This window comes from Scyliorhinus torazame, chromosome 8 (genome assembly GCF_047496885.1).
Source record: "Scyliorhinus torazame isolate Kashiwa2021f chromosome 8, sScyTor2.1, whole genome shotgun sequence".
Classification (NCBI taxonomy): Eukaryota; Metazoa; Chordata; class Chondrichthyes; order Carcharhiniformes; family Scyliorhinidae; genus Scyliorhinus; species Scyliorhinus torazame.
In genome coordinates, this window is record NC_092714.1 from 268,775,447 (window position 1) to 268,787,048 (window position 11,602).

Below are 11,602 nucleotides of genomic sequence, written 5' to 3' on the forward strand. Positions count from 1 at the left end.
CGTCACCTTGCTTGTTTGTGTAGTAATATTGACACATGATTCGGTATATTGACGGTCAGGGCACGTTCCAGACCTTTTGGAATATCGGCACCATTTGCCTTATCATGAAACTATCAACCAAGGGATGGAGCATAAAACATGTGTTTAGAGGAAGGCACTAATTGACATTTCTAACTAAGAAATGGTTAACGGTAGCATTGTGGATAGCGCAATTGCTTCACAGCTCCAGGATCCCAGGTTCGATTCCGGCTTGGGTCACTGTCTGTGCGGAGTCTGCACATCCTCCCCGTGTGTGCGTGGGTTTCCTCCGGGTGCTCCGGTTTCCTCCCACAGTCCAAAGATGTGCGGGTTAGGTGGATTAGTCATGATAAATTGCCCTTAGTGTCCAAAATTGCCCTTAGTGTTGGGTGGGGTTACTGGGATAGGGTGGAGGTGTTGACCTTGGGTAGGGTGCTCTTTCCAAGAGCAGGTGCAGACTCGATGGGCCGAATGGCCTCCTTCTGCACTGTAAATTCTATGATGAGCATCAAACATTCAAATCAAAATTGATTACGGGAAAGAGTTGAAATAACATCTGCAAAATTTTAGTTGAAGAAAATGTCAGAACGCTGCCTTACATTCATCACAAGTTTTAAATTTGAATTGTTAATTAGAATAGTCTACTTCATTCAGCAGGCTATAAATCCAAATTCAGTCTTTCACAGCTCTGTGATCACTGGTCACTGTCTCCGCTTAAAGCAGACTGTTGCAAGCTCTACACCTCACCCGGCCATGAGCTTCAGACAGACACTCTCCATCGCCAAGACTGCCAACTCCGTAACACCTCCCCTTTTCTGTCGCGACCTCACACCATCTGCTGCTCCCCTCCTGACAAGCCCATCATATTCTACCCCCTCATATCTCAGCTCAGCTACAACTCAAATCCAGCCTAATTCACAGCAATTCCCACGCACCTGACGTTTTGGTTCTCACTGGCTCCTGTCATGGAGATCCTCAAATATTACATTTTCATGCTTGTTTTTCAAATTTCTCCATGGCCTCATCCCTCGATATCTCTGTAAGCTCCTGCAACCCTCTGAGAACGGGTTGTTGTCTTGGCTATAGCCTCTTGGGTTTCCCACCTTTATTCACCCCACAGCCGGGTGTTCAGCTCCCTCGGCATTTAGCTCTGGAATCCTCTCCCTAAACTTCTCGCCCCACCAAATCCCTCTCCCCATTTAAGATGCTTCTTAAAACCTACACCAGACAAAATTACGGACCATCGTCGTAATATCACCAAGTGTGGTTCAATGGCCCGTATTTTGTCCAATGAGAAATATTGTATAAATGTAAGTTGTTACTGTTGAAACACTGAAGAATTTAAAGAACTGAGATGACACATTGCCATAGCAACATTCAAATCATTAACAATAATATATTTCCCTTCTCCGTTCACAGGAAACCAATCACAGAGTAGCAACAGAGGGAACATTAGAATAGAAGGTATTCCATTTGATTTCTCTTCTTTTTGCTGTTTGCTGTGACGATTGTTTTATAATCATCCTCATTTAGTCACCTGTGCGTTTGCTTTGAGTCAGGAACTAGCAATTTAAGGTTGTGTCCTGGGAGCTGTCCCTTTGCACCACCCATATACCCATCCCCCTGCCAATCCCCCCCCCCCCCCCCCCCGCCCCCCCCCCCATTCCTGTCCCGATAGACCTTTACAAACAAAACTGCAGAATGAATACTGACACCACCGAGATAGTGATGGAGTGATGCAGAGTTTAGAACAAACAGTCTATGTGACAGCAAGAAGTCTATTCAAACAGTCTCCATGAACCGTAGCAAAATTAACCCACTGCTGGGTGAGGCTGCTGTTGGGAGAAGTTTATCATAGAATTTACAGTGCAGAAGGAGGCCATTCGGCCCATCGAGTCTGCACCGGCTCTTGGAAAGAGCACCCTACCCAAAGTCAACACCTCCACCCTATCCCCATAACCCACCCAACACTAAGGGCAATTTTGGACACTAAGGGCAATTGTATCATGGCCAATCCACCTAATTATTTAAGGACAAGTTGGTTGTCCTTAAATAATAAAGAATAGTCTGTCACTGTACTGTGCTAAATCCTTGGGTAGATGGTCCAGATAAAGGCCAATCAAGCTCAATGTAGCCAAATGTGGAGCACAGGACAAGGGAAGAGGCAATGGAGGCCTGCAGAGTTCCAGCATTGTATTGAAATAACTGAAGATGAAACTGAAAGAGGTCTCGGCAATTAATACATTCAAAATTCCATCCTGATGTGTTGGGAATGCCGGGTTTGCGAGGACTGCGTTTACTGCAGCAGAGAGAGAGACAGGCTTCTAACACTTGAGAAAATGCAACTCTATTTTATTAAACTCTTAACTATCACACATACTTTAACTGTGGGTTGACACTATGCTGAGTTGACTGGAGACCTGAGGCTAACCTGACCAGACTATCTTACTGCCACATGGTGTATGTTCTAGTTGCTGCTCACAGGCTCTGACTGTCTCAGAGGCTGCATCCCAAGAGAGCGGGAAAACTAGTGCCCACTGGCTTTATAGTGGTCGTGTCCTGTCTGGTGATTGGCTGCTGTGTTCTGTTCTGTATGTTCATTGGTCATCCTTTGTGTCACTCACTGTCTGTCTGTGCACCATGGTGTATATTATGACACATCCAACACGGAGCATAAATCTGCAAAGCTGATCCATTGTCAACACAGCAGAGAACAAGGGAGGCAAGTTTGTGACTCAGTTGTACATTTCCAGGGTCAGTCTGCATCTTGAGCATTGCATTGGAGCACCAGGGAGATAGTCAAGTGCTGGGGACAGTGTACAGCAGTGTGACTAGTGCCCTGGGAGCTGTCCCTTTGCACCATCCATATACCCATCCCCCAGCCACCATCAGGGCTATGGTTTAATAATAATAATAATCGTTATTAGTGTCACAATTAGGTTTGCATTAACACTGCAATGAAGCTACTGTGAAAAGCCCCTAGTCGCCACACTCCGGCGCCTGTTCGGGTACGCAGAGGGAGAATTCAGAATGTCCAATTCACCTAACAAGCACATCTTTCGGGACTTGTGGGAGGAAACGGAAGCACCCGGAGCAAACCCACGCAGACACGGGGAGAACGTGCAGACTCCGCACAGACAGTGACCCAAGCCGGGAATCAAACCCGTGTCCCTGATGCTGTGAAGCAGCTGTGCTAACCACTGTGCTACCATGCAAGAGCGGGGGGAAATTCAGCATGGAAAAGAGGAATCTGAGAGGTGATATTAATGAGATGCACACTGAAAGTATCAAATCTGGAATATTAATTGCATTAGATTGCAAGAAAAACAGGTTGAACCTCGGAAAAAGCAGTGTGGTCCATCCCTGAACTATAATTTGATCAAGAATTCTGAGAATATATTGTTGATGATGCTGCTTCGCTTAATATATTTAATGGCACTCCCAAAGTTTCCAACCATCCCAGTGTGTTAGCGAGCAGTTGGCAGATTAGACATATCACCTTGTCATTTCTCCTTTTATTTTACAGGCTGCAAACTGGTGGTTCCCAGCAGGCTGTGAGTAATGGGAGACCACAAGAAGTCAACTGAAGAGCTGTGCACATAACTTAAAAAGAGAAACAACTGGGAGCCATTGCTACCTTCAGCTCAACTACCCCAGAGGAAGAGGGGATATCTGTTAAACATTTAGGCATCTGATCTTGCATCACTGCAGAACCCTGCTAGTGTGCCGTGGGCGTTGCTACAAAGAACACCACACGCTGTGAGCAAGACGGTTGGCCTATTGCTGCAGCAGGACGCTCTGGGATTTGTGTCAAGTAACAGATCGATAATTCATTGCTCCCATCTTACTGATATGTACGAATATTGTTGTCGACCTTCATCACACTTGAGAATATTACATATCTATGTCGCATATTTTGTAAAAAAAAAACAAGTTTGTTCCCTTCTCTCCTGGGACACACCGTGCCAACCACCTTATCTATGAATTAATGTTGTCATTGCCATTCAAGAACTCAACCCTGTCCTGCCCCAAACACTCGCTGCCAGGTGAGGGTTCGGGGAACTTGAACAGAGGCCACCGTCACGCCCTCGGCAACATTGAGACCTTCTCCTTGTTTTATTTATTTCTAGTTTAAATGAATCAAGAATTGCTACATTGCCCCCCCCCCCCCCCCCCTTTCCCCTCTCCCCTCCCATCAACTCCCACTCCCAGGAATCATATCCCAGCAGGAAAGGTGTATGATCTGACACTCGGAATCTACCAACACACACCCTTCCCCATAGGGTTGCCAACTCTGGTTGGCTGAATTTCTGGAGATTTACTTCCAACTTGCCGATCATCAGACTTGCGCCATTGGTCACCCACCATGTCCATCTTCACGATGTCCCACCTTCTGGCCAATTGGAAAACAAACAGACTCTTAAAAATCATCCAATGGGAGAATTCAAACGGTCCGCTTGCCTCCCCGCCCCAAATCCGTTTGCAATGAATAAACGGGAGTGATCAAACGCCAATGAAAAGGAAAACTTTCCTCCCTGGGACGTTGCTTCACCACTGAGTCCTGGAGATTGCTCCTCAGTTCCTGGAGACTCCAGGGCAGCCCTGGAGGGTTGGCAACCCTAACTCTCCAGATGATCAGAGCAAAACTGGAGATACGGCTGCAGCAATAGGTCGCAGTCTGATATTTCCTTTCTGCAAAGAAACACGAAGGCTTCAGCTAGTCGACACAGTCGGGAGTTGAAAATGAAACCTTGCGCTCCATATACATCACAAAACTGCAAGGGCCATCGCCCTCTTCAGACCTGATTAGCTGATCTGTGTCTCTGTCTTTCCCTCTACTCTGACCTTTCAATTCCTGCCATTGTTCTGAATAGGATTAGCGTCAATCGACTGTGATATGTGAATTGTACCTTCATTTTTTTCTAAAAACCTGGCAGCATTTTCTTTTCTTTGAATTATTCTTCGGTGTTAAAAGGATGGCAGATATTAAACCGTGGTTGGTATGGCAACAATCGGAGGATTGATTGACCATTGATGGGCACGGCAGAATCCACTTTAACAACAGGTTTAATTACAGCCTTCCCGGCTTTCTCAAGTTGCTGTGGCCCATTGAACAAAAACAAAAATATTTCACCGTCTCTTCAAGGCGTCTGCACCGGCCCTTGGAAAGAGTACACTTCTTAAGCCCACACCTTCACCCCATCCCTGTAACCCCACCTAATCTTTTTGAACACTAATTGGCCAATTTATCACGGCCAATCCACCTAACCTGCACATCTTTGGACTGTGGGAGGAAACCGGAGCACCCGGGGGAAACCCACGCGCACACGGGGAGGACGTGCAAACTCCACACGGATAGACACCCGAGGCCGGAACACGACCCTGGAGCTGTGAGGCAGCAGTGCTAACCGCTGTGCCACCATGTTAGGAGTCTGAGCTGTGAGTTTTAAAGGAGACAGAACTGTAGAGCACTGTGTGAGTGTTGGTGATTACTCTAAAAACTACCCTAAAATCTCTGTTTCAGAGGATAAGTGCCGGAGCCAGCGGAGCTTGTGTGCTCTTTAATGACTAACAAATCTGCGTGAAACCCTCACCGATTCCGGAACCAGTGAGGGGCTAGCACCGGAACCGGGTGAAACTCCCAGCTCCCGCGCCGAAACCAACCAGGGAATGGCTGGGTCCGTGACTGCGCCTGCGCACGGCTAACGATCTACAGCGGTTGCGCCGTACAACACGACGCCGGCCGTGCGCAGACCGGACCCGCCACCCACGACCACACAGCCCCCCCAAGTCCCCCCAGCCCACGTGGAAGCCCCCCCCCAGCCAGCGGCACGGATCCCGGACAAGTGTGGCGGCGCTGGGCCGAGTCTGCCCGCCGGGTTCTTGCACGGCTAAGACCACGCGTGTCCCGCGCCGTCGAGAACACAGTTCAGTAGGGCGGAGCATCACGGGAGGGCCGGCCGATGACATGCCAATGCCGTTGCAATGGTGCGCGACACGATGATGCCATTTCGGAGGGGGCGGAGCACAGCTGACCGGCGGCAAATTAGCGGTGGACCCGATTTTGGCGTCGGAATCTATTCTCCGCCCGATCGCCGATTACGATATCGGCGTGGGGCAACGGAGGATCACGGCCAGTGTGTCCAGTAGTGAGTGTGTGTTTAGGTGACGATAAGATATGAGGCAGCAACCCGTTAACTGGAGTTGAATTTCAGAGACTCGAAGCAATTTGCTGGTTGGACAATTCACTGACTCCAGTGACGTGACAGCCTGGTTTAATCTCATTGGTTTGTTTTTGCTCACAATTAACTCCACCTCTTCTCACATCGTAACGCAGAACCTGTGCTCCCCAACTCTACTGGCCAATGGAAATTGGGGATTCCTGCACTAAACCCAATGAGAATGGTTAGATTATTGAAGAGTGTTGGGCTCTGTTTGCTTATAGAACCACAGAACAGTACAACAAAGAAAGTGATCATTCAGCCTCTTGCAGTTTGTGATATCAGAAAATACATTCTTAGCCCCTTGAAATTTTCCACTTCTCGACTTTGACTATTCCAACACGCTCCTGAACTGTTTCCCATCTGCTTTAAACACACACTCATTCATAAATCTGCTGCCCATGTGCGAACTTGCATTAGGTTCTCTTCACGGACATACATACTCTCTGCAGCCTACAACACCTTGATTTTAAAATTCTTATACTTGTTTTCAAATCCCTCCACAGCCTCTTTCAACGATTAGAACCTTGCACGTTCCTCCAATTCTGGCCTCCTGTGTATTCCTGATTTTAACTTTATTATTGTCACAAGTAGTCTTACATTAACACTGCAATGAAGTTACTGTGAAAAGCCCCTAGTCGCCATATTCCGGCGCCTGTTCGGCTACAAGGAGGGAGAATTCAGAATGTCCAATTCACTTAACAAGCACGTCTTTGGACTGTGGGAAGAAACCGGAGCATCCGGAGGAAACCCACGCAGACACGGGGAGAACGTGCAGACAGTGACCCAGCGGGGAATCGAACCTGGGACCCTGCCACTGTGAAGCAACAGTGCTACACTTCGTGCTACTGTGTCACCATTGATGACCAGGCCTTCAGCACTGGCTTTCCCTCTCTAAATCTCTTTGTACTTATACTTTTCTTGTCTCTGAATTACAGAATAATACAGTGCAGAAGAGGCCCATCGGCCCATCGAGTCTGCACCGATGCATGAAAATCATCTGACCTGCCCACCTAATCCCATTGGCCAGCACTTGGCCCATAGCCTTGAATGTTATGACGTGCCAAGTACTTCCAGGTACTTCTGAAACGATATGAGGCAACCCGCCCCCACCACCCTCCCGTGCAGTGCATTCCAGACCCTCACCACCCTCTGGGTAAAAATGTTTTCCCTCAAATCCCCCTAAACCTCCCGCCCCTCACCTTGAACTTGTGTCCCCCTCGTAACTGACCCTTCAACTAAGGGGAACAGCTGTTCCCTATCCATCCTGTCCATTTCCCTTGTAATCTTGTCCACCTCGATCAGGTCGTCCCTCAGTCTTCTCTGCTTCAGAGAAAACAACCCAAGCCAATCCAATCTCTCTTCATAACTTAAATGTTCCACCCCAGGCAACATCCTGGTGAATCACCTCTGCACCCCCTCCAGTGCAATCACATCCTTCCCATAATGTGGCGACGAGAATTACACACAGTTCTCCAGCTGTGGCCTCACCAAAGTTCGATACAACTCCAACAGGACCTCCCTGCTTTAGTAATCTATGCCTCGATTGTTAAAGCCATGATGTGGAGATGCCGGAGTTGGACTGGGGTGAGCACAGTAAGAAGTCTTACAACACCAGGTTAAAGTCCAACAGGTTTGTTTGGAGACACGAGCTTACGGAGCACTGCTCCTTTGTCACTCACTTCGCCTTTTTCACCGCCCTATTAACCTGTCCTTCTGCCTTCAGAGATCAATGGACAAATACTCCAAGGTCCTTCCTCGGAACTTCCCAGTGGTGCCATTGAATACTCCCTTGTCACATTGCTCCTTCCAAAGTGTATCACCTCACACTTTTCAGGGTTAAATTCCACCTGCCACTTTTCTGCCCATTTGACTATCCCGTCTATATCTTCCTGTGACCCAAGACACTCACTGTTAACCATCCGGCCAATCTTTGTGTCATCCAGAAACCTACTGATCCTACCCCCCACATCGTCACCTATGTTGTTTATATAAATGACAAACAATAGGGGACCCAGCAGACCCTTGTGGTCACCACTGGACACTGGCTTCCGTTCACTAAAGCAGCCGTCTGTCATCACCCTCTGTCTCCTACAGCTCAGCCAGCTTTGAATCCACCTTATCAAGTTCCCTTGTGCCCCACGTGCATTTGCCTTCTTTATAAGTTTCCCATGTGGAACCTTGTCAAAGGCTTTGTAAATACAAGTTACTGTTTGGTGTTGAATACTGTAAATCTCCCCTTCTTTAAAGCAACAAAATTTGCAAACAGAAAACTGTATAAATCTGAACCTTTTTTGCACTCGAGTGAACACTGCACAATACCTGGGTTCAATCGGAATTGTTGAGCAGGATTTCCATTCTGGGGCTGGGACCTAACATCAGGAGCACTTCTAGCTCCAGGGCCCAAACCAATTACATACACATCAGGCTTTTGATAGCCAAGATGGCCATCCAATTAAGGGCAACAGGCATGATGGGGAGGTGCGAGTTGCTCATGGCTGTTTGATACTAAACTGGAAAGAGGGAGGAGAGCAGTGGGACAGTGCCAAATTAGCAGCTGTGTAAGAGCAGCCCAACATTTCACAGCTGCCTCCCCCGGGGTGGAAGCGGGGACATTTTCTGCTTCCTGAGTGCAGCAGAGCAAAGCCAATTAGCTGCTGAAGTTGGCAGGGCTGCAGGTTGTCCATGCTGTGAGAAGCCACAGTGTCTTCAGGAGGATGCAGAATCTGTGCCACAAGTGTTCAAATGACCCTCTTAGGCCTGTCAGAGTAAACACCCAGCTGAGAGGCCTCTAGATCTGAGCACAGAAGACGTGTGCCTAGGAGGATTAATGAGCCACTATCAAGGCTCATAACCCTCGCACTGCTGTGGCGGAAGCAACACTGAACATTAACAGTTTGATGTTTCCACTGGTGGTGAGGGAGGGCAGCACTGTCTTAACAATCTCTGTCTACACTATCTCTCTGTCTCTAAAGTAGAACAAAGAACAGAATGGCAGGGGGATTGCTCAGATAGCGGAGTGCCCCAGCTTGCTATTCTTAATTCTATGGAGGAAACGGTCCTCAAAATGACGAGGATGGCATCAGATTAAGGAGTGGGCGACGGAGAGGTGGGGTTCCGCCGAAAACAGGATGAAATCATCTCTATCTTTGGGATGGGGATGGAGGACACATTTGATGCCATGCCAATATAGCAACTAGAATATTCTGATTCAGCTGTGCAGAAGCGTCTACTCTCAGAGTGCACCACAGGGTCAGTTGTGGATGGGGAGCCAGCAGTTGCAATGTCATCAGGGTTGGAGGATGGAGCGGCAGGCCCTGAACTGTCACGTATTCAAGTGCACCCTCTATGATATATTCACCTCACACTCACCTCAATCCCGCTTAGAAGGAGTGGTGCCACTGGGTGAATCAGTAAACAGGAGGAGATAATGAAGCAGAGTCAGCTGGGGAAAGCTCCCGCCCAGAGAGAATGGAAGTTAAACAAAGCTATGCGCAGCCTCAGGAATGACACGATGGGAGTTGTGTGCCCGCACCAGTGTTCCCTGAGACAGTACAGCGTCATGGGCTAAATATGGAGGAGTCCATTCATCACATCTGATCTGATCTACAAGACCATAAGACATAGGAGCAGAATTAGGCCACTCGGCCCATCGAGTCTGCTCCGCCATTCAATCCTGGCTGATATTTTCTCATCCCCATTCTCCTACCTTCTCCCCATAACCCCTGATCCCCTCAAGAACCTATCCATCTCTGTCTTAAAGACACCCAGTGATTTTGCCTCCACAGCCTTCTGTGGCAAAGAGTTCCACAGATTCATCACCCTCTGGCTGAAGAAATTCCTCCTCATCTCTGTTTTAAAGGATCGTGTCCCTTTAGTCTGAGATGGTGTCCTCTGGTTCTAGTTTTTCCTGCAAGTGGAAACATCCTCTCCACGTCCTCTCTATCCAGGCCTCACAGTATCTTGTAAGTTTCAATAAGATCCCCTCTCATCCTTCTAAACTCCAACGAGTACAGACCAGAGTCCTCAAATGTTCCTCATACGACAAGTTCTTCATTCCATGGATCATTCTTGTGAACCTCCTCTGGACCCTTTCCAAGGCCAGCACATCCTTCCTTAGATACGGGGCCCAAAACTGCTCACATTACTCCAAATGGGGTCTGACCAGAGCCTTATGCAGCCTCAGAAGTACATCCCTGGACTTGTATTCTAGCCCTCTCGACATGAATGCTAACATTGCATTTGCCTTCTTAACTACCGACTGAACCTGCACATTGACCCTAAGACAATCTTGAACAAGGACTCCCAAGTCCCTTTGTGCTTCTGATTTCCTAAGCATTTCCCCATTTAGAAAATATTCTGTGCCTATATTCCTCCTTCCAAAGTGCATAACCTCGCACTTTTCCACATTGTATTTCATTTGCCACTTCATTGCCCACTCTCCTAGCTTGGCCAAGTCCTTCTGCAGCCCCCTTGCTTTCTCAATACTACCTGTCCCTCTACAGATCTTTGTATCATCTGCAAACTTAGCAACAGTGCCTTCATCCAGATCATTAATATATATTGTAAATAGTTGTGGTCCCAGCACAGACCCCTGAGGCACACCACTAGTTACCAGCTGCCCCCCTGAAAAAGACCCCTTTATCCCCACTCTCTGCCTTCTGCCAGTCAGCCAATCCTCTATCCATGCCAGGATCTTACCCTTAACACCATGGGCGTTTAACTTATTTAACTGTCTCCTATGCAGCACCTTGTCAAAGGCCTTCTGGGAATCTAAATAAATCACGTCCACTGGTTCTCCTTTGTCTAACTTCCTGGTTACCTCCTCAAAGAACTCTAACAGATTTGTCAGACACGACCTCCCTTTGACGAAGCCGTGCTGACTCAGTCCTATTTTACCATGCACTTCCAAGTACTCCGCGATCTCATCTTTAATAACGGACTCTAAAATCTTACCAATGACCGGTCAGGCTAACCAATCTGTTATGTTTTCGGTTTTGAGTTATTGACCTCCTCCATTGAGAGATCAACCTCGTAGAGAATCAGATATGGCATTATCCAGTGGATGCAGAAGTTGCACATTGATGCGCAGAACGCATGCCATTTTCTGTAACATTGACAGTGGCGCTAATGGTGCCAAGGTGCCTGGAGTGGATGACAATAGTGTCCCAGCTGGTGATTCCCACAAACAATCAAGTTCATCCTGCAAGGTCTGGAGGCGGGCATTGTTGATAAAGGGGCCACATCACAGATGGGGCCATTCTCAGCCTTCTTGACCTCTCTGACTGGGGGAACCATCCATACAGTGAGGCCCTGTGAGGGAGGTTGCCCCTGCATTGACACTATTGCAACAACCTGCGGAG

At 47.9% G+C, this 11,602-nt stretch overlaps 1 protein-coding gene across 3 annotated transcripts in view; it reads left to right on the plus strand.

The window, feature by feature from the left end:
- Nucleotides 1-4,962, plus strand: part of raly (RALY heterogeneous nuclear ribonucleoprotein) — a 312,260-nt gene extending 307,298 nt beyond the window's left edge. For 2 of the 3 annotated variants that reach the window (XM_072515290.1, XM_072515288.1), the window contains 2 exons: nt 1,438-1,482; nt 3,545-4,962. In XM_072515290.1, the coding sequence (XP_072371391.1) occupies nt 1,438-1,482; nt 3,545-3,576 (77 nt within the window). In that variant the 3' untranslated portion in view covers nt 3,577-4,962. The remainder of the gene's footprint in view (nt 1-1,437; nt 1,483-3,544) is intronic. The other variant, XM_072515289.1, reaches the window with a different exon arrangement.
- Nucleotides 4,963-11,602: the final 6,640 nt, after the last annotated feature.